Source organism: Leguminivora glycinivorella, chromosome 22 (genome assembly GCF_023078275.1).
Source record: "Leguminivora glycinivorella isolate SPB_JAAS2020 chromosome 22, LegGlyc_1.1, whole genome shotgun sequence".
Lineage (NCBI taxonomy): Eukaryota > Metazoa > Arthropoda > Insecta > Lepidoptera > Tortricidae > Leguminivora > Leguminivora glycinivorella.
The window spans coordinates 11,099,725-11,124,295 of record NC_062992.1 but is presented as its reverse complement, the minus strand read 5'-3'; the positions used below and the strand labels follow the sequence as shown (position 1 = coordinate 11,124,295).

General features: G+C 37.0%; 2 protein-coding genes across 2 annotated transcripts in view; one reads left to right on the top strand and one right to left on the bottom strand.

Moving 5' to 3' along the window:
- LOC125237691 overlaps positions 1-24,571 on the top strand; it is a 68,394-nt gene that overhangs the window by 31,628 nt on the left and 12,195 nt on the right. The gene's annotated exons all lie outside the window — the stretch shown is intronic.
- On the bottom strand, positions 16,223-17,640 carry LOC125237693 (putative serine protease K12H4.7). The gene has a single exon (XM_048144843.1). It carries the CDS (start codon positions 17,626-17,628, stop codon positions 16,228-16,230), a length of 1,401 nt encoding a protein of 466 aa, XP_048000800.1. The 5' UTR covers positions 17,629-17,640; the 3' UTR covers positions 16,223-16,227.

The window sequence follows — 24,571 nt, the reverse complement described above, 5'->3', positions numbered from 1 at the left end:
GTAGTTTTGGACCAAGCAGGCCACTCACTCATACCCCTTCTGCTGTTGCTGTCTATGTCTATCTATCGATCGCTTACCATGAGGGATCCGTTTGCTCTTTTGCAGCCTATTATATCATAAAAAACAATACATACTGAATTACCTACGTTTGGAATGTTTAAGAAATATTAATCATTAATTTTTGAGTACCTTATAGCAAATTTTTGACCGAAAGCTTAGTCTCCAACGAAAACTAGAGCTTAGCTCGTATGCTTAAACACAGACTGATGTGTGCGTGGAAATTGTAATCTAAGCTTCTAATTGTTAAGATTACTTTTTCAATTATCAAATTTAACAGGCAGCATACAAGTGAAGTGAAGTGGTTTTTAACAGTAAATAAAGTAACGAACGCGATAAAAAACAATTCACTAAATACTTAATCCATAATCAATATTCTCTCCGTTATTCAATGAATTTACCGTATTAAGTGGTTTATCATTAGTGTAAATAAAAATTACGTAAAATTTATCCGCTCATATCTCAGCTTGACACTAAGTTCCTACCCTAAACGTGCAGTCTTATTGAAATTGCAACAATCCTTGTTTTTAGAGGCCTAATGCTAAAGTATAAAAATGTCCCATTGTCTGCTTTGGGGTCACGCATTCGATTTCACACTTGGCATTTTTTTATACAAAGAATAGGTTTTAACTATAAAACTCCAGTGAGACTCATACATATTTAAAAACATTTAAAGCGGGTTACTCACGTATTAAGTCGATATCGCGTTCGACATGTTTCGGTCCAATTGAGAAAGGTCCTCGAAATTGAACCGAAACATGTCGAACGCTATATCGACTTAATACGTGAGTAACCCGCTTAAAATATTTTTAAAGAATAGGTTATTCGCTAATGTGCTTAGGAAACAAAGGTGTATTATAAACCGTTATGTATGGTAATTTATAACAAACTAGCTTTTGCCCGCGGCTTCGCTCGCGTTGGAAAGAGACACAAAGTAGCCTATGTTACTTTCCATCCCTTCAAGTATTTTCCACTTAAAAAATCACGACAATTCGTCCTCCGTTCTGCCGTGAAAGACGCACAAACAAACAGACACACACACTTTCTCATTTATAATATTAGTATGGATAAAAACCGACTTGCTACAGACAGACACACCCACAGACAGACAGACAAACAGACAGACAGACAGACAAACAGACAGACACGTCAAACTTATAACACCCCATCGTTTTTGCGTCGGGGGTTAACAATAAGATAAGATAATCCCATACCTACATGTCAGAATAATAAAGGATGAATACTTGAATAGGAACGGGAAAATAGTTATTTGTTATACAAGGGGGCAAAGTTGTATTTTAACGCCGAGTGTGGAATTGAAAAACGAGCAAGTGAAAGGATTCTATAGTTGAACCACGAGCGAAGCGAGTGGTTCGAGAATAGAATCCTGAACTTGCGAGTTTTTTAACACACGAGAAGTAAAATACATTTGCACCCGAGTGTAACACAAAACTTTTCCCCTCACTATAGCGAGGAAACTACAACGCAAAAAATGCGTTTATCACTGCTTTCAGTAGTTCCACAGGTGGTAAATCATCTTTATTACTAGATTCACCTACTTTTACCAATTTTAAAGCAGTTAATTTGACTTTATTCAAGGTCAAATTACTTTACCCACTAGTGGATAAAATGCGTTTTTACCCGCTGGTATTAAAGGACAAAACACGTGTTTCTGAGCTAGTGAGGGGAAAAATATTTTTTTTTCACCTATACCTACTTAGTACATAGAGAATGTACCAACCACATAATTGTATGTACATACAGTAGAGTACGTCAACCAATCTGAATCCTAGGCCACTGTAGAACGTTTTCACAGTAAAAGTCACTGACTGCTATAGCAAATAAAGCACGGTTTCAATACGACAGGGTTCTAGAGTGGTAGGATTCCAATTGGTTGACCGTACGTAAAGAAATGTCAAGAATCACTTTTAAAGTTATTAACCGAAATACCCACTCAAATAAATGCCAGTGATTGCATTTAACTACTATAACGCAAGACTTTAGCAACTAATCATGTTCGTTTTGTGAGTGTGTATTGCAATGTTTTGACTATTAAAATTATGAGCTGAAGGGCAAGCCCTTTCGAAAGATTTTAATCATAAGTTTTGTGCTTAATGAGATGTAAGAATTAATCATATTTATCTGACATCCATATTATAAGTTCTCCATAGCTTATATTAATATGCTTATGACTCATAAGAGATATATGAGCAATAAGCAAATGCTCGATATTAAAAATCTGTATCTTATATTTGTGTTACTTAAAGAATCCACACACGAAATAGCAAATAATTTATTACATTTATGTTATTCTTCTTGCTACATTTTTTTTCTGTAGGTCTTTACTGGGCATAAAAAAACTTAACTATGAACTTATAAATAAAACTATAACTTAACTAAAATACCTAATAGTAAAAAACTATTTGTATTATTAGAATCGAATTCGGCATTAGGTATCTCATTCACCGTTTATTATTTTAGGTAGGTACTAGTTTCACAAATGTCACAATTTGGTTTTCCTTCAGCCCCTTTTTGCCAAGAGTGGCACTGAAACTTAGTAGTTCATGTGCTCTGCCTACGCCTTTATGGGATACAGGCGTGATTATAATGTATGTTATATGTATGTAGGTATGTATACTAGTTTTTTCCCGCAGATTCGCTCGCGTTAAATTCTAAAATTGCGGAACGCTCCATACAAACATCCACTTCCCTAATGACAGAAAGAGACAAAAAGTAGCCTATGTCACTCTCCATTCCTTCAACTATCTCCACTCAAAAAATCACGTCAATTCGTCGCTCCGTTTTGCTGTGAAAGACGGAAAAACAAACATTATCCTCCTTGCGTTATCCCCGCATTTGCACGGCTCATGGGAGCCTGGGGTCCGCTTTGAAACTAATCCCAAGATTTAGCGTAGGCACTAGTTTTTACGAAAGCGACTGCCATCTGACTTTCCAAACCCGAAGGGTAAACTAGGCCTTATTGGATTTAGTCCGGTTTCCTCACGATGTTTTCCTTGACCGAAAAGCGACTAGCAAATATCAAATGACATTTCGCACACAAGTTCCGAAAAACTCATTGGTGCGAGTCGGGGTTCGAACCCGCGACCTCCGGAACGAAAGTCGCACGTATTCGTAGTCATAATTTCCCAGTTATAATATTAAAAAGTATGGATTATTCAGTTTTTTTTTCTGGGATCGTATGAGAGCATACAATTCTTGAATTGAATTTTCCGACCATCTTATAAAAATCACGAAGTCAAATAAACCACTATTCACCTACAAACATGTAATATTACAAAATATTGCGATATGGCATTATATTTCGTTGCCCCAGAAAAGGGATATTAAGGTCCTATTTTTGACCTTCGTTGCTTAAAGTTGTGTTATTGTATGTCGAAATAAATGATACAGACGTGATGTATCTCAGGAGCACGTTTAAAATGTTGTGAACATAATAGTTATTTGTTAAACAAGGGGGCAAAGTTGTATTTTAACGCCGAGTGTGGAATTGAAAAACGAGCAAGTGAAAGGATTCTATAGTTGAACCACGAGCGAAGCGAGTGGTTCCAGAATAGAATCCTGAACTTGCGAGTTTTTTAACACACGAGAAGTAAAATACATTTGCACCCGAGTGTAACACAAAACTTTTCCCCTTACTATAGCGAGGAAACTACAACGCAAAAAATGCGTTTAAAACTGCTTCCAGTAGTTCCACAGGTGGTAAATCATCTTTATTGCTAGATTCACCTACTTTTATCAATTTTAAAGCAGTTAATTTGACTTTATTCAAGGTCAAATTACTTTACCCACTAGTGGATAAAATGCGTTTTTACCCGCTGGTATTAAAGGACAAAACACGTGTTTCCGAGCTAGTGAGGGGAAAAAAATATACCTGCACCACACTGGTACATTAAGTTTAAGTTGTTTATTATATTTAAGTTCTTTATTATTATGTAATTGCGTACTAACAACAATGATCTCAGTTGGTCCTTTAAATAAATGAATTGAATTGAATTGAATTACAATTTTGTTACAAGTGCGGAAAAGAGGAATTTTGAAACGAGTCGTGATAAATAACACGTACTAGCGAAGAGTGTTTTAAATAGACGCGAGTTACAAGTTCCCTCTTCGCACGTGTATCGTACGACGTTTTACAGTATTTCAATTTTTGACATAGGTAGTTGCATAATGAGCTCAACCTAACTAGTGCGGTAATATACCGCCATAATGTACTCTAAAAATTGTCAATAAAGTACTGGCGCCTAAGCGAAAACCATAGGGTAGGTATGATTTATTATTTATTAGCCGTATTTTTCCCCCAAAATACATGTAATGAAAAAAAATATTACATAGTTATTCTAACTACCTACTTACATTTTTCATGATTTTTCTAATGAAAATCGTCTGATAAAAACGACATGTTGTAAAAAATTTTCGCCGAAGTTAAAAAGGAGACCTTCGCTATAACTCGGTCGATAATGTTAATAACCTATTGGCAAACCGAGCCTTTAGAGAAATGGTTATTTTAGGGAAACCGCTGATATATGAGCCGTTGTATTGAGTTCGAACACTTAGAACTGTGAACAAGTTGGGTAATGTTCACAGACATATAACCGAGTAGATCGCGTAGGAACGTTTATTTAGTAAATTCTCTATCAATATATGTAATTTGTGACATTATAATTATTAAATGTAATTTCTGATTTCATTTATTTTCTTATTTTATACTTAGTATTTTCCTCGTGTTGGTCTGATGAAAAAAATGTGTGTTTTACTGGGTTGCCCAATTTGTTTAATCTCTGTATAAACATTTCAATTATTTATACATTAAAATCACATTATTTAAACAACATTCTTAAAATAAAAACAATAATGCTAATCATAAACTAAACCTTAGGTAATCTATAAATAAATACCTAACTAAACTAAAAATATTAAAAACTAGGTAAACTCCTTAGACATGGTGCCGTAGACACTGGCAGCATTTCTGATTAGCAGAAATGTCTGTAATCGATGCCACTACATAGGCTTCGAATAAATTTTAAAGTGGAAGATGTCTGCCTGGGGTGAGACTTGAAGTCACGGCCGCTGGATCGATATCGGCACTGCCAACTGAGCCACCAAGACTGCAACCAAGCCAGCGAAATATCCATTATGACTTGGAAGCTTGGAACTTCGGTTGTCGTTTCAGAAGTTTAATAACCTACGGTAGATGTCGCTACTCGTCCCATTGACTTAAATTTTCGAAAAGGTTGTTAAAAAATGTATATGAATTTTCTCTTAATAACCTTTGAACCTGTAAGTAAAAAATATTGAAAAGCACGAACGAAGGACCAAAACTGTCATTAACAAAACCTGGTGAATTTATTTGAAAATTATGTTCTGACCGACTAGCCGACTAATTGCGGTAAATAGTCGGTAGCCAGCCTAGTCGGCCAAATGAATAGTTGGTAGGTAGGTATATCCCTAGTTGCAAACAATGTGCAATTATACTACGCAAAACTTAATAATCCATGTTTAACAAGTAAAATGGACGGACTGTCTATGTAAAGATATGTCTTTAGAAATATTTGCAACTTTCCTACAATGTGCAGTGATGCATACAGCATGCTGTCATAAAATACTAGTATGCAATTCAGTGTCTATTTAGATACGTGTCTGTGGTAATGCTATATGGATGGCTGTCTGAATGTAACGTTTAGATTGCAAATGGTGCATACTGCGTGGAAATATTAAGAAAGACAAACTCTTGCATACATATACTGTATTCTCATAGGGGGTAGGCAGAGCAACAGAGGAAACTGCTCGTTTCAGTGCCGCTCTTAGCAATTAAGGGGTTGAAATAAAACGAAATAGTGTTGCTGTGACAAGTTGCCTACGTCACAATTGAACTCATATCCCATAGGTTGAATTTTGCGACACCCACGAGGGAAAGGGTACTAGTTAGGTATTATCAAACTGTATAATTCCTAAGTTTAAATGACATTTTAACCAAATCTATCAACGAAAACTTTCTTATGGCACTGGTCCCACCGCGAGCTACTAAGCTTATGAGCTATCGGCTATAAAAGCAAACAAAAGATAAGCATGTCCGTGCAAATAAAAGAGACGGCGATATTGATAGCTCATCGCTGGGCGAGTAACTATAAACATCGCCGTGTCTCTTTTATTTACCCGGGAGTGATTATCTTTTGTTCGTTTTTATAGCCGATAGCTCATAGCTTTACTAGCTCGCGGTAGGACCAATGCCTAAATCTACTTACGTCAGAAAGTAGCGCTTGCGATACGATATAACCAGTTATATCCATTACAATTCTTTAATTATTTCGTAGGTATATAGTAGTTTTGTTGTTTTATTACAGTGTACCAGTATTCGTTCAAACAATGAACCTCAAGATGTTTTATTTATTTATTTATTTATTTATTTATTTAATCTTTATTGTACACAAAGAAAGAAAAATTTATAGTACAAAAGACGGACTTAATGCCAGACAGCATTCTCTACTAGTCAACCTTTAGGCAAAGCAGAGATATTGTGGGAGGTGATATAACTAAAACTTTACATAGTTACCTACATAAGAAGTTACATAATAAATATGCATAAACCTATATATTTTGCGGCTCCGACGGCTTTTATATCTTGCGGCTCCGACATTCTTTAAGGCTGTAAGTCGTCTAACTAGGTACATAAATGTATGGGAATTGGGAGCATTTAAACTTAGAAATGGGCCGAATATGGACTTTGCCGAATACGAATATTTTTAAAGCGGATAAGATTAAAACTACTGATTGATAATGGTTAATACATATATTACTAAGTTTTTGTAATTTAGTAAATAGCTAAAACTTAGTTAAAACAACTCTGAACTCTTTCTCAACTCTTAAACTACGGTTTATTAACTTTTTTACAAAACAATTGTATTTATATTTTGATGCATAGGTAATTATCTCATTTTAGTAGTTCCTTAGAAAGCTACTAAAATAGGAGCTTATTATCCAATGGAATACGTAAGATCTTCATTAGTTATTTACTTTGTTTATTCGGTAAATATTCGGCAATGCAACCGAATTATTCGGCCGATTACGAACATTGAAAAGCTTGCCGAATATGCCGAATACCGAATATTTACCGAATATTCGGCCCATAATTTTTAAACACTGAAGACATCTGGAATTACCTTATATTTCTGGAATTACTGTCTGGCTACACTTACGACCACACCCCATATAAAAGCAAATAAAAGCATAGGTAGGTATGCAAAATTAGCAAAGATGTTGCTAACAACGCATTGGATGAACGCGTATGATAATTATATGGCTACACGCATGTGGCAACCGCGGATGGCGACGTCGGAAGCTTGTTACTTAATGATCGATTACCTTCGTTCATTACGAAGTAATAACTTAATAAGTCAAGTTTGTAATTAACTCATATGCAGAAAAGTTTTAATAACACACTTCTTGTAAAACCGAAGTTTAACAATACCACAGATATATGAAGGAAGGAAATCGGACTTCATCATCATCATATCCTGACGACCGGTCTGGCTCAGTCGGTAGTGACCCTGCCTGCTGCGCCGCGGTCCCGGGTTCGAATCCCGGTAAGGGCATTTGAAATGAAATGAAATGAAATATCTTTATTTGCTTGAATATGGTAACAAGGTAGGTCTTATGGCTAAGTTTTCCATGCATATTCAACCTGCATGCAGGCGTGCAAATTTTTAACATTTTAATATTAAATAATTTATATAATTTATTTATTTGTGTGATGAGCACAGATATTTATTCCTGAGTCATGGATGTTTTCTATGTACATAAGTATTTATATATTATATATATCGTTGTCTGAGTACCCACAACACAAGCCTTCTTGAGCTTACCGTGGGCCTCAGTCAATCTGTGTAAGAATGTCCTATAATATATCCTATAATATAATATATATCAGCCCTGTATCTCCCTATCTAGGTCATGTAATGAGGAGGGATGAATGTCATAGGCAAAAGAATGTTGGAGATGAAAGTTGATGGATGGAGAGGGAGGGGTAAATCCAAACAACGCTGGATGGATCGTGTGAAAGAGGATAATGAGGAAGAAAGATGTGAGTGTTGAGATGACGAAAGATAGAGGAGAATGGAAGAGGAAGACGTGTTGTACCGACCCCACATAACGTGGGATAAGGGTAGGAGGAAGAAGAAGATCTCTCACTAATGAGCATAGGCCTCTTTTCTAGTACACCACTTGTCCCGGTCCTGGTGCCGAAGCCGAAAGGCATTTTTGTGACGCGAAACGAAAACGAAACGCCGCGAAAGGTAGTCTGGGTCTGTCGCGCCAATACGCAAGAGCGATAGAGATATACAAGGTGTTCGCGAGGAACCCGCATAACTTGAACCACGCGTTTCTGAGGCAAAAAGAAAGAAAAAATGTTATATGAATTTTAAAATTTTTCGCCAAAAAAAAATTTTTTTTTTTTTTTACTTTTTTGGACGTATTTTCACATAAAAAAAAATTTTATCCATAAAGTTGGCAATTAAAATGAGTTCCTTCATTTATTTTTCTAAAAACCAAATTATTTGGAAGTTTTTCTTGTCACATTTTGACATCTATCAATGACTACTGTGAGACTATGCTCCACAATTGCGCATCAGCGCCGTTAAGAAACCTTTTCTACGGAGTAACAATACGGAAATGTTTTTTTTAGACTAGACGAAATCTAGAAAAGTTTATATGACATTTTAGTCTTAAAATGTGACCAAGAATATGCCGTTAAAGTTATATGGGTTCCTCGCGAGCACCTTGTATATCTATGAGCGTTTCGTTTCGTGCGCGTTTGTGCCATTTGGCTAGGTACCCAGTAGTCTCAGTACCACAGATATATGAAGGAAAGAGATCGGACATGCGACTTGTAGTACTTATAAATACACCTGTCGCAATTTCTTGCCAACAGCATAGAGGAATAAGTAAAGAGTTACAACTCTATACTCCATACATCAGTAAATGCGAGTTATTTGTATAGGTATAGTTAATGGACATCTAGCGACAATCACGCGTCAAATAGCGTGAATTATCAGTACTGCTACTTGTCAATAGATGTAGTACGATTCGTAGTATGGAGATTGTAAATCATCCTAGATACAATTTTCTTTTTCTTTTTTTTTTTCTTTTTTATCCTTTTATATTTTAATTTCTTTTTGTTACGAAATAGGCTTTTTTAGGATTATAAAACTTAAATAACAAATAAATAACAAGCTAACTTTAAAAAAATAATATATTTTTTATTTGTTTTCTATTTTTCCTTTAATCCCCCCCCCCTCCCCCCACTTCTTCCACTCTTCCCTGTGTTGAGCAGTCCTCGGCCATTCTTCCAAAAGGGAGTCTAGCTCGTTCCGCCATCGCATACCTACGTTGTCTGCCGGGTCCCCGTTTTGGCCTGGGCTGCCACTCTGTGGTAATCTTGGCCCATAGCTCATTCGGCATTCAGCAGACATGACCAGCCCAGTCCCACTTCAGCTTAACCGCTTTCCGAGCTACGTCGACTATTTCTGTTTTCTTTACCTTACATTGTACATTCCTAGTTTTATATCCATAATTAATATTGGAATTCAAACATGCGTAGTAATTTGATATTTATTCGAGCATACAACAGTATTTGACATTATTTTAACGTTTTCTGCTAATAATGGTTGATATTCAAGTAACCATGTCTGTTTGCTTGATTATTTTGTTGATAGCTTCTGCAACCGCATTTACAAGTAATTTCAACCATCTTTTGAAAAATATAGACTTCACACAAACGGATTTGAGTTCAATCGAAGAGAAATGGATAGACCAACCACTAGATCATTTTGATCCAAATGAGAAAAGAACATTTAAAATGAGGTACTTCGAGAATCTACAGTTTTGGCAGCCGAATGCTCCGATCTATATATTCATTGGAGGAGAAGTGACCGTAAATAGATTCATAATATCGGACAGTGATGATATAATAACAGTTCAAATGGTGAAAGAAACTCATGGTGCTCTCTTTGCTACTGAACATAGATATTATGGTGAAAGTATGCCAGATATCCCGAAAGATAATGATATTGAATACTATAAGTTCCTAAGCTCACAACAAGCCCTAGAAGATTTAGCAAGTTTTATAAAAATGCTGAAATCGGACTCAAAGTACAAGTCCTCTAAGGTGGTCGTGGTGAGTGGATCGTATCCAGGAAATCTCGCAGCTTGGATGAGGGTACTTCACCCTGAGCTGGTGGACGCAGCCATTGCCGCCAGCGCTCCCGTCCTCGCAAAAAAAGACTTTCATGAATATTTAGATGTCGTTCGAGAGACATTCGGTAAATATGGGACTGAAGATTGTCTAGATAAAATTGAAAAGGGAATTAAAGGGATGGAAGATTTATTAAAGACACCAGACGGAAGAGAGGAGCTAAAGAAAACATTTTATATATGCCCGGATAACGATTTGACAGTGTTAGAAAATCAACAACTCTTCTTCCTAATGTATGTGTATGGTACCTTGAAGGAGATTTCGCAAAATCATTCGCCTGATGCCGTTAAAAACTGGTGTAGTCAAAATCCTCTGCAATTTAATGAAACGCAGTCGCGTTACTTAAATTGTTATAGTGTAGACTTTGCATCTTTTCATTGGACGTGGGAGTTAGGTGGATGGGTATATCAATTTTGCAACGAATTTGGTTATTTGCAAACAACGTCGTCCGAAAAGCAACCTTTTGTACACTGGAATCCTCTAGATTTTATGCTCAAAATATGCAAAAAATACGTTGAAGTCTCGAGTCTTTAAATCGCACATATTATTAAATTAAAACAGGACTTAATCGCGTAAAACTTACGTTTTATATTTAACCCGACGTTTCGGACATGACATTACGTCCGTGGTCACGGGTAGACTGGCTGGGAGTTGTAGTCTTCTAGCTGTACGAGTTTTTCGAACTACCCGCACTTGATTGTCATCAGTCACTTTTACGCTAGGGTTGCCACTCTGCCTACATACAACACTCACGACATCCGATGGTATGAGACGGGAAGTTTTCTCACGTTTACACTTGCTAATCACTGGATTCCACGAAGATGAACCAATTTATCGAAATTTCTGTTGAAATTGGAGGTAGTAATGATTCGATCTCATTGCTCTTGAAGTAAGGACCTTCCTGTAGTATATTATATATTATGCTGTTTGTGATAATGTGTTAAAAAGGGATGTTCATGAAAGTCTTTCTTTGCGAGGATGGGAGCGCTGGCGGCAATGGCTGCGTCCACCAGCTCAGGGTGAAGTACCCTCATCCAAGCTGCGAGATTTCCTGGATACGATCCACTCACCACGACCACCTTAGAGGACTTGTACTTTGAGTCCGATTTCAGCATTTTTATAAAACTTGCTAAATCTTCTAGGGCTTGTTGTGAGCTTAGGAACTTATAGTATTCAATAACATTATCTTTCGGGATATCTGGTCCATTGGTTAAATAGTACATTGTGCAACAAGGGGAGGAAGTTGAATATTACTAACGAGAGTAAGTTAAATCGCGACGGCTTGCCGGAGCGATTTAAAGACTCGAGTTAGTAATATTCATACTCCCCGAGTTACACACAATGTTTTTCATCACACTCGCAATGTAAAAAATATGTAAATAGATGTAAAAAAGCTAAGTACGGTACAAGAAATTTCATTATTCCCTTGGGAGAACGATTTTTCTATAACTCACGCTCCGCCTGCGTGCAATAGTACATTTAAAGTGAGGGTGTGATGAAAAATTTGTTTTCATCACAGAAACATAAACACAACAATTACTGTAAAGCCTGACCAGAAATATACGACTACTAGCTTTTGCCCGCGGCTTCGCTCGCGTTAGAAAGAGACAAAAAGTAGCCTATGTCACTCTCCATCCCTTCAACTATCTCCACTTAAAAAATCTCGTCGATTCATCGCTCCGTTTTGCCGTGAAAGGCGGACAAACAAACAGACACACTCACTTTCCCATTTATAATATTAGTAACACTGCGCTGCGCTGTTATTCTGATGAACGCGGTGACAGGTCAGTGTGCGTACCCGAATGCACAGACGCTCACGATAGTATCTCTTTCGTAGCTTTCTATCTCTATTGCTCTTGCGTATTGGCGCGAAAGAGTCAGACTACATTTCTGCGGCGTTTCGATGGCGTTTCGTTTCGCAGAAATGCCATTCGGCTACGGGGCCAGTATATAATGAAGAAAAAGTTCTAATAATGAAATTCCGCATCATGGCGATGGCGCGTAGTAGTCAATATATTCTGGTCTGGCGTCAGATGAGACTAAGTTCAGGGGCCCATTTCTCAAAACTGAAAGTTAAAAGCTGTCTCTTTCCAACTTGTCATATTAGACAGTGACTTCCACTTGTAAAAAGTATAGGTACTTATTGCGATGCGTGATTTGTATTATAGATATGTTAAACCCTTCTCGGTCCGTCGTAAGTTTACTTTATAAGTTGTATAAAAACATAAAAAGAACTTAAACTACTAAACTTAAACAGGATAAATATATGTACATAAAAATATTTACAAATAAAAGACAGGAGTAAGTTCGGCGCCGGATGGTAGGGTGCCCAGAAGGCTGGCAGCATTTCCGCGCTGGATCGCGATGCCTATCCGCTGCGCAAGAAACGTGCCAGCCCTCTGGTCACCCGTAGCATCTACGGGTCTCAAGGAAAAAATCTTAATTTTTGACAAAATATACTTGAAAATTGTAACTTGTAACTTGTAGCTTCGAGCGAGAGCTCAACAGTAGGCGATAAAGGGCTGATATAATGATGATCACAAAAACACTAAAACAACGTATTTGACTTCGTCAAGGAAATCCCATACATAATTGTACTGTACGGACAGACGGACGGACAATAATAGTGGAAATCCGGAACCGTTGGATAACGTACGTAATTCCGGAAGGTTATATAATGACTGGTTGCTAACTAGATACATACACCTACATAAACTCAAGCCTGAGTTCCTAAAAGGGATAGGCAGAGCACTTGAAACTGCTCAAGTTCCAGTGTCACTTGTAGCAATGATTTCCGGGGTTGCAAGTAAATGAAATCCCACAAATCCACTCCATCGTAGGCCACATCCACGTCTTTGCCTTTGGCTAGTCTGTGGTCAAGAGTAAGCCCATTTATAATAAAAAAAAAAACTGTTATTATTTGTTAGGCGGTTGTGTCCCACTGCTGGGTAAAGCCCTCCCCTCTCTTTCTTCCACGCGTCTCGGTTCTACAAAAAATATTCTGTAAAAAACTAGCCAAGTCTCGATGGAGCTGCTTGTTTATCTCTAAAAAGTAATGAAATCTATTAGACGAATTCGTGCCAACTCAAATGTCCCTTACTGCGATTTCTTTATTATTATAGGTAATGTTGTGTGACGTGGTCGTTGAAGAGCGTTTCCACATTATCCGATCCGATATGTATGTATGTATGTATAAGCTTTATTGTACATAAAGGAAACAAAAGAGACACAGTTACAGAGTCAGTAATATACAATGTAGGCGGACTTATCCCTTAATGGGATCTCTTCCAGTCAACCTTTGAGGAAATGAGTAGAAGCGAATTAACGATGAGTAACCAATTTAAAAATGTACAAACACTAAAAGAATTAAATGCAAATTCGATATTTCGATATTCGATTCGAATGATATCGTATGTAGGACCGATATCCTACACATTACAGGCGCCATCTTGGATTTTTTCCATTGAAATCCTTCAGACATTCGATATTGGATCGGATAATGTGAAAACGCACTAGGGTTATTGAATGTTTTTTTTCCTTTCCGTTATACCTAAATAACAATTAAGTACCTAATATAACGGATGGGCCCTGTAACAAAAGCAAAAAAAATAAATAAACTGTAACTTTTAAAAATAACGTGTATTTTGATTTTTATCACCCTTGAAAGTTTTTACTAAGAGTGATTTGTATGAAAAATAATAACATTTTAAAAGTCGTTGAACAACTGTTGGTCAACTGAGTATACAACTGAGTCTACACACAGCCTACAGTTTTTGTGGTTTTGTATTTGGTATAATAGGTACATAGGTATATAGTCATTAAGAAATCAGAGTAACATCCGACAACGCCGTCCGCAGTTGCGTTGACTACCATTCACGCAACCAATTATCTGCTAATTAAACGCTTTGTTAAATACGAAACATTACATACATACATAGATTTACACTCACGTCACGTAACAGAAGGTAGATGTACTTAAGTGTCAAAGGACCTTAAAAATAAAAAGACTTTTTTTATGCTGAAATTTTTATAGTATTTTATGCAACAGGCGTTTAAAGGAGGTCAAAAAAGACGAGTGGCGTGGGTAACAATTTGAGGCGAAGCCGAAAATTGTTATTGAGACGACACGAGTATTTTTTGACCCAGTTAAACACCGTTGCATACAATACTTTTTCTACGACCATGCACTTAGTTTTTAATAGTTTTCTTGAATAACTTTCGTGAAATTCACACTGCTTCCTGTATTTTGACGCAAAGGTTTGCACTGTCAGCTCAGCTGCCCAAAGCCTTTCCGCGCACTCGCGCAGTGTCGTTATAAGGCGTTGCCATGGTTACAGAGCCAAACAATGCGTTTTCAGTTTTTTCGATACTGCGCGCATGCGCGGAAAGCCGGCGGACACTGGCTTTGGGGAATAGACCTTTATGTAGGGTTTTAAAGAACTATGCACGACCGTGTAAATGACGTATAACAGTTCGGGAGTAGAAAAAATTATAAAATTAAAGGAAAAATGGACAACTTCTGGCAGGACTCGAATCTGCGACCTACAGGATTGCCGGACCAGTCGCTCTGACTATAAGGTTTTTTTTGAAAAACACTAACTTTCCTTCAATTCTCAAAACTGATTTTTATATAATATGTGTTAGAAAATACTATTAGAAATTGATAATCATCATTTCCTAACCATGTACGCCGGCCGTAACTTGAGAAATTAGGGTACTTGAAAGTCCCTCTAACGTACCCTACGTTAGAGGGACTTTCAAGCGTCTGGTAGAAGTTACAGCCGGCGGAATTGGTCAGGAAATGATGATTATCACATCCTTATAGTCTATTTTACAATCAAAATAAACAATACATATAAATATACACAACAAAAAAAATTGACGCTAAAACTAAATATTAAAAATCTCACCTAGAGTGATGACGGGGTGGATGGCAAGGCTGAATATTACGGGCCCTAGTGGGTCACCTTGCTGGCATCTTTACAGTCTATTATTACATTCATCATCATCCTTTCTATTACATATATAAAAATCAGCCTTGAGAATTTAAAGATAGTGTTTAAAAAAACCTTATACATACAATCACGCCTGTATCCCATAAAGGGGTAGGCAGAGCACATGAAACTACTAAAGCTTCAGTGCCACTCTTGGCAAATAAGGGGTTGAAAGAAAACGAAACTGTGACATTGCAGTGACAGGTTGCCAGCCTCTCGCCTACGCCACAATTTTACCCATATCCCACAGTCGCCTTCTACGACACCCACGGGAAGAAAGGGGGTAGTTAAATTCTTAACCCGTCACCACACAGGACAAACCTCAGGAAGAACCTTATATTTAGCAAAAAAATGGCCGAGGGGCCGAACTAGGTGATATGCAGATATTAAACGTAGTATGATAATGGTTGGGAATTTTATATATATATTATGTATGTATTGATATATTTATATATTGGTTAGGTACTTATTTTGTATTTTATTTATGTACTCTAGTATGTAATTTATTTAATAGTGTCATTTTGTATTTATGTAGTTTATATAATTGTTAGCAATATTTTGGATTACTTTTGACCTTTATTGTACTCCTGTAAGTTTGTCTATCTTACGTACTGGAACGATCCTCTCATCTTCTCCAAGGTTAGCTGGAAGAGATCCCTTATAGGGATAAGCTCGCCTTTGTATCTCTATTCCTACAAATTGTATATAAACTGTTGTACACAATAAAGTGATTACTACTACTACTACTAAACGTCGATACGAACTCATTGTCCCATAGTTTCATACTTGAGAAAATGAGGAAGATCTGGCGTCTCTGGGCTCTTAGTCCATTACCTACCCGATTAGATACAAAAATAATATATGTAAAAACTAAACATATTCACGAATTAAATGTATACGTTAAAATGATTACGAAATCCATTTAATAATCAAATCCTTCACGTATTTTCGGTGTTCTGCCATTTCCTGTGGTTCCCTGAAACTATAAGCCAGAACTCCACAATGCGATGTCCCTTTTATTACTCTGGCCGGAGCCTCAGGCCCTAAGTCTTGAACCACACCTAAAGCATGCCAAGGATCCATATCACCGTGTGAGAATACTACCTTAGTTACATTAGGAGTCAACCCTCCGTACCTCAAATTCGTCTTGGCTATCCCTTCGTCCATAATCGTTTCAACGTCTCCTTTAACGTATTTTTTGCATATTTTGAGCATAAAATCTAGAGGATTCCAGTGTACAAAAGGTTGTTTTTCGGACGATGTTGTTACCAGATAACCGAATTCGTTGCAAAATTGATATACCCATCCATTAATCATGACAGTCCAATCAAAAGATTCAAAGTCTACGCTGTAGCAATCGCCGTACGAAATACTTGACTGCGACGGATTAAATTGCAGAGGGTTCCGATTACACCAGTTTTTAACGTCATCGGGAAATTTACCTTGAGAAATGCCATCTAGTGGAACGTACACATATAAAAAAAATAAGAATTGTTGATTTTCTAACACTGTCAAATCGTTATCCGGGCATATATTATATTTTTTCTTTATCTCTTCTCTTCCATCTGAAGTATTTAATAAATCTTCAATCCCTTTACATTCCTTTTCAATTTTAGCTAGACAATCTTCAGTCCCATATTTACGGAATGTCTCTCGAACGACATCTAGATATTCATGAAAGTCTTTCTTGGCGAGGACGGGGGCGCTGGCGGCGACGGCTGCGTCCACCAGCTCAGGATATAGTTCCCTCATCCAAGCTGCGAGATTCCCTGCATACGATCCACCCACCACAACAACCTTAGATGACCTGTACTTTGAGTCCGACTTCAGCATTTTTATAAAACTTGCTAAATCTTCCAGGGCTTGCTCAGACCTTAGGAACTTGTGGTATGCAATGGCATTATCTTTCGGAATATCTGGCATACTTTTACCATAATATCTATGTTCAGTAGCAAAGAGAGTTCCATGAGTTTCTTTCACCATTTGACCTGTTATCATATTATCACTGTCCGATGTCCAAAAATTCTGCTGTTCCCCTTCTCCTCCAATGAATATATATATTGGAGCATTCGGCTGCCAAAACTGTAGATTCTCGAAGTACCTCATTTTAAATGTTCTTTTCTCATTTGGATCAAAATGGTCTAGTGGCTGGTCTATCCATTTTTCTTCGATTGAACTCAAATCCATTTGAGTGAAGTCTACATTTTTCAAAAAGTAGTTGTAATTACTTTTAAACGCGGTTGCAGAAGCTATCAATAAAGTAACCAAACAAAAATACATGGTTACTTGAATATCGACCACTATTAGCATAAAGCGTTAAAATAATGTGAAATAATATTGTATGGTCGGATAAATATCAAGTTACTACGCATATGTTTAAATTCTTATATTAATTATGAATATAAAACTAGGAATGTACAGTGTAAGGCAAAATTACTGGAGCTCAATAGTTAGTAGATGACACTTTCAATCTTAAGTCATTGTCAATAAATGTAACAGAAGGGTATCAAGTGAGATGGGCCGAATATGGACTTTGCCGAATACGAATATTCGGACGAACATTCGGTTCAGCTCTTACCGAGCCTAACATTCGGCCGAATATTCGGTTACGCCATGTTTTTAAAGCGGATGTTAAGATTAAAACTAGGTGTTAAATGATTGATAATGGTTAATGCATGTATGTTACTACATCAACTATGTTTTTTGCAAAAACATTGTATTTATATTTTGACACATAAATAATTATCTCTTTTTAGTAGTTCTTTAGAAAGCTATTACTGAAATAGGAGCTTAAATATTATCCAAATGAATACGTAAGATCTTCATTAGTTATTTACTTTGTTTATTCGGTAAATATTCGGCAATGAAACCGAATTATTCGGCCGAATACGAACATTAAAAAACTTGCCGAATATGCCGAATACCGAATATTCGGCCCATCTCTAGTATCAAGGAAGTTATTACTTTTACCTTATTATGAAAACTGAAGAATTTTAATATGATTTTTATGACAAAGTGTTAAAAAGTGTTATCTATACCCTTGTGTGGCAAATTACGTAGGTAAACACCACGTGTAAAATAAATATTTTACCTTCAAGGCCCAAAACTACGCAGGTAGTTAGTAGGTATTACATTTAAGCATGATTATTACCTATTTGAAAATTAATAAAAAAAAAAGTACTTAAAGTTATGGTAAATTTATTAGAATTTAAGGTAACTCTAAAACATCCCAAGCTTACAAAAATATACTTAGTATAAAATTATACTTGTAAGTAAATTTCGTAAGTGTTTACTTATCCTCTCTCCATTGACATTACTTTACTTAGTTTTAAATTAGTTTTAAAATCTAAATGAAACACAATTTGTCAGTGTGTAATTGGTGTGTTTTTGTACATCTATCCCATAAAGGGGTAGGCAGAACACATGAAACTACTAAAGTTTCAGTGCCACTCTTGGCAAATAAGGGGTTGAAAGAAAACGAAACTGTGACATTGCAGTGACAGGTTGCCAGCCTCTCGCCTACGCCACAATTTAACCCATGTGTTTTTGTAATTATATAATACTAGCTTTTTCCCGCAGCTTCGCTCGCGTTAAATTCGAAAAATGCGGAATGCTCCAAACTCCCTTTTTTACGGAAGTCGAGGGTTAGAAAGAGACAAAAAATAGCCTATGTCACTCTCCATCCCTTCAACTATCTCCACTTAAAAACTCACGTCAATTCGTCCCTCCATTTTACCGTGAAAGACGGACAAACAAACAGACATACACACTTTCCCATTTATAATATTAGTAATGGACGTTTTATTAAGATTATGTAAATAAAAATAAATGACAGACACAGAAAATAGCTTAAATCTAAATATGGAAAAACTTACCAAAAGTTGAGGAATTGAACCAAAGATGCTGGCGGTGTTGTCCCTTTGTACATACAGCTGGACTTAGCTTTTGGGCAATATTTAAAAAAACTAATATACATAAAACGTACACGTGGCGCTAACACGAGTAAGTAATCATTTTGTATAGATAATTTTTACATTAAACACTGATAAAAACAAAATTAAAGAGACCTACGCATTGAATTCTTAGTTTTACGCTTATAATAATATTGGTATTTTATTTTGGAATTTTTAAAACACGTGTAACTTCATACACCTATATAAATGGAATTAACAATATTTGTGATTATTTGTAATATTGTTTTTGCTAACGGAAGATATTAAGCGATCATGCATTACTTGTGTATGATCAGTTTACTGATTGCTTCGGCAAATGCATTTGTAAATATAAACCATCTTTTGCTAGATTTAGACCTCTCTCAGACAAATGTGAGTAGCGTCGAAGGAAAATGGATTGAACAACCGTTGGATCACTTCGATTCAAACGAAAAAAGAACGTTCAAAATGAAGTACTACGAAAATCTACAATTCTGGCAGCCGAAGGGACCAATCTTGGTATTTATTGGTGGCGAAGATACCTTAGATAAAACGTGGATTTCAGACAATGATAATCTTTTTCCAGTTAAAATGGCAAAAGAAACGCATGGTGCTCTCTTTGCTGCAGAACACAGATACTACGGTGAGAGCGTGCCAAACATTCCACAAGATAATAGAATAGAATACTTTAAGTTTCTGAACTCTCATCAAGCGCTGGAAGACTTGGCAAATTTCATAAAAATGCTGAAATCAGACTCAAAGTATAAATCATCCAAGGTAGTAATGCTGGGAGGATCATATGCGGGGAATCTTGCGGCTTGGATGAGGGAGCTACACCCTGAGCTGGTGGACGCAGCTCTCGCCGGCAGTGCGCCAGTCCTCGCCAAGAAAGACTTCCACGAATACTTAGACACCGTTCGATACACATTCGAAAAATACGGAACTGATGGTTGCCTGGATAAAGTAAAAAATAACATGAAAATTGATGAGGATTTATTGAAGACTCCAGAGGGAATAGAAAAACTTATGGAAAAATACACTATATGTCCAAACGTCAATATGACGGTGCTGGAAAATCAACAATTTTTCTTTTCTTGGGTTCACTTTATTGACTTGGAAACAACTTCACAAAATGGTTTGCCTCATGATGTCAAGGCCTTATGCAACCAATTGAGCCATCCCCGCCAGCTTAAAATTAAGCCTAATTGGGAGCGTTGTTACAATTTTGACGTGAGCTCTTATGACATGCCTAATGCATTTGACGCAGAATGGTATCATCAAGCATGCACTGAATTCGGCTATCTGATTACTACGACGTCAGAAAAACAACCTTTTGTACGTTGGAGTCCAGTAGAGTTCTTGAAGTTCTGCAAAGGTTTTGCTAAAGAAGACACTGAGAAGGCAATGGATGAAGGAATAGCGGAGACAAACAAGAGATACGGAGGGTTGAAGCTAAATGTGACCAAGGTGGTGTTCACTCATGGTGATATGGATCCCTGGCACCCGCTTGGAGTGCTACAAGATTTAGGGCCAGACGCGCCGGTCATAATGACGAATGGAACATCACATGGCACAATTTTTAGTGTTAGAAAAGGTGAACCAGAGGAAATGAAAAAAGATAGAGAACACGTGAAAGATCTTATCATTAAATGGATTTCTTAGAAACTACATTTCCACTATAATTAGTATAATTACCACCACTTCATCTACATCTTCCTTTATACGCTCTTTGGGTTAATTTAATATGTAGTAAATTGTAATTTCAATTTCGTAGAGAAAAGTAAGTAAATTGATATATATGTATTAGGGTGTTTCATTTTTCCAAAATTTTGATTTATCTTTGACTTCGCTTTTCTTCTTGTTTCTACACCTATACAGAGCCCATATACCAAAAATCAGGGAAATCGGACAATATTTAGAGGTCGCACACTGTGGCAACTTTTGTCTGAAGAAGTTAGTATGGGCGCAGGAAAGGCTAGAAACAAAATTTATGTAACTTTTTGTAGTAGGTGGTATAAAAGTGATTTTAATGAAAAGTTTTTATATTGAAGCAAGTTCTTTTAAAAAAATTACTAGTTGACGTGGCATTTAGTTTCTAGGCAAGGTTTCTTATGGTATTTTTTGGACGCTCGACTTCCTTCTAAGGAACAAGTTTTTTTGGTTTTTTGTCCTGTTTTTGGCATGAAGCAGTGGTCTCTCGGCCCTCTCGGGGCACTGATAACAGGATAGGTGGATGATATCAAGCGGTACATTGGCTATCACCAGGTCCGCCATGGACCGGCTCGGCAAAATATGGAGAATCTTCATCACAAATGTCACTAAAATGCGACTTGTCAGGGCATTAGTATCTCCCAATTTTCCCATATTTATTTACGGTGCTGAGACGGGGACTTCAAGGGAAAAGAAGATAGATTTCCTAGAAATGTGGTGCTGCAGAAGAAAGCTAAGAGTATCCTGCAGAAGGTTCAGATACGATGGACCAGCCAAGTCAAGGCTGCACTTAGTGGCCCACTCTACGAATGCGTAAGGAATGTCGATGCATTGTTAAGCTTGCTACCACCCCTGATGTGACGACCACGACCACTCTGCCAAGAGTGTGACGACAAAGAAGAAAACAAGATCGTTCTTTGACTTAAGTATATTGACCGGGATATAGACCCTACTTACATTTTTGATTTTTGTCTTAGAACTATTTAATGTTCAGGATGTTAGCGATTATTGTAGCCCTAACACCAGACTTGGTCGATAGTCTAACAATAGTCTATCATACCGCAAAGAAGAGTAAGTATACCTATATATTTAATAATAAAAATTAACGCTCCAGTCAAAGATGAAGAGCAAAACGGTTCTCGCTGAAAGTCGTCGAACATCACAGAAAATGCGTTACTACTTGCGAACAAAAGATAAGGTTGCGGCTTACACATGTAAGCTAAATGATGATGATGACTTATTTTATGAAGAATGGATGTTACAACTGTTGTATTTTAAGTTTACTTTTACTTTCAAATAAGTTACAACTACTCTATTGTTTTATTTGAAAAGAAAATTGAGTAACATTACTTTTTAGCGACTTTTTTTCAAACTGTTCATGTGTGCGACCTCTAAACAACGTCCAAATCACTTGAAATTTGGTATATAGGCGTTTAAGATAAGCTAGAACCGAAAGCCGAGCGAAATCAGAAAAAATATCACAATTTTATTTTTCCCATACAAATATGAAACACCCTAATATGTATTAAATAGTCGTTAGTCATATCATGTTCACGTTGCGATCGTATTAAAATTACGATATTACACTCATTTATACATCTGAATAAAATATTTTCTTGGGTTTTGGGAGATAAGACTTTTATTTTTGTTAAATACATCTTGATTAACATGGTGACAATATCCTAATACCTAAAATTGAGAAATTTTATTAGTCCAATTTTTAGCAGGTACATACTTTTGCTGGAGGTCGTAAAATATGTTATAAAAATAGGTAGTCACATATACAGTACAAAATATTTTTTTTTTGTAATTCCAATGATATAGCTGAAATTTAACGAAAAAGACCAGCGGGAAGACTGGTCTGGCCTAGCCCGTGTGACCCTGTCTATCAAGGTCCTAGGTTCGAATCTCGGTAAGGGCATTTGTTTGTGTGATGAGGACAGATATTTGTTCCTGAGTTATGGATTTTTTCCATGTATATTTATAAATATTAATGTACACAATAGTTTTAACTTACAGTAGATTATATATGTCAAAAAAAACCTTAACTGAAAATAATTACGAACAGTAATTAGTCAATACCGCTCCGCACCGCTTTCGGTGCAAAAGTGCCCATAACGCTAGCGGCATTACCCCGTTGGATCGCTACGGCCAGCCTTTGCACCAAAAACGATTCGGAGCGCGGGTCTTCTCCCTTTAACCCAAGTCAACGGCCCACGTCACGCACAAAACGCTTCGCGTCCGCGTCCCAGCAGCCCGTCGTCTCCACCGCAAAAGGAACAAAAAAGTACCCCGGGCTAGCAATGCACGGACGAGAAGTTTCCAAAGTTGCAGAACTTTCCTCATGATAATTTTCGGTAACTTCTGAGAATGTTCTCGAGAACGAGAATTTATCAGAATACTTAGTAACTTCGTAGTTTATACAATGATTTCGTTGGACTCAGTAATAAGTCAAGACGTAGTCCCGTGGTAGTGCGCTGGCTTCGTATGCCGATGTTCTCAGGTTCGATCCTGACAGCGATCTTTTTTTTATTTATATTTTGACATGACCAAATCAAGATTAATCAATCAAGAAATAATAGTTCGGTGCCTAATTAAAAAAAGTCAGGATTAAAACTGTGAAGTCTGAAAGTCGAAATGTTCCCTGAAGTATAGTGAGAGCTTAAGCAACTTATTGGTCACTTATCACTTATCAACAAAATAGCTAACTGTAATAGACAATATTATATTTCTAATAACTGATAATAACATATAGTTTTATATTATGCCCATTTAAACTTTATTTCAAGTATATTCTCTCGTTTAAACAATAAATTTCATGTTGCAGGAATATTTTGCGAACATTCTCAAGAATGTTTCCGCTTTTTGGGAATGTTCTGCAATTTCTACATTACTACCCCGGGGTCCCCGGGCCAAGGGAGATTTTAAATTATATTCATATATATCGTTTATAACTTATATAATAGCGCTGATAGCCTAGCGGTAAGTACGTGCGACTTTCATCCCGGAGGTCGCGGGTTTGAACCCCGGCTCGCACCAATGAGTTTTTCGGAATTTATGTGCGAAATGTCATTTTATATTTGCCAGTCGCTTTTTGGTGAAGGAAAACATCGTGAGGAAACCGGACTAATTCCAATAAGGTCTAGTTTACCCTTCGGGTTAGGAAGGTCAGATGGCTGTCGCTTTCGTAAAAACTAGTGCCTACACCAAATCTTGGGATTAGTTGTCAAAGCGGACCCCAGGCTCCCATGAGCCGCGGCAAATGCCGGGATAACGCAAGGAGGATGATGATAGTCCTAATGAATGTCAGACTGTCCTAATAGTGGTTCACTTGTCCATAACATGTAGAATATTTGTTTAACATAGAGAGGTCAAAATAAAAGATAATTTTCAATGCGTGTTCACAGCTTTAATGAGAATCTCACATTATTGAGAAATCCATTTGATGATAAGTTCTTTCACGCGTTCCCGATCTTTTGCCATTTTTTCCGGTTCCCCTTTTTTGAAAATCAGGACTGTGCAATGTGAGGTTCCATTCGTCATTATAACAGGCGCTTCAGGTCCTAAGTCTTGAAGCACGCCAAGGGTGTGCCAAGGATCCATATCACCGT

Coding starts and splice junctions, on each gene's coding strand:
- LOC125237693 (XM_048144843.1), bottom strand. CDS start 17,628: ATGCTAATAGTGGTCGATATTCAAGTAACCATGTATTTTTGTTTGGTT.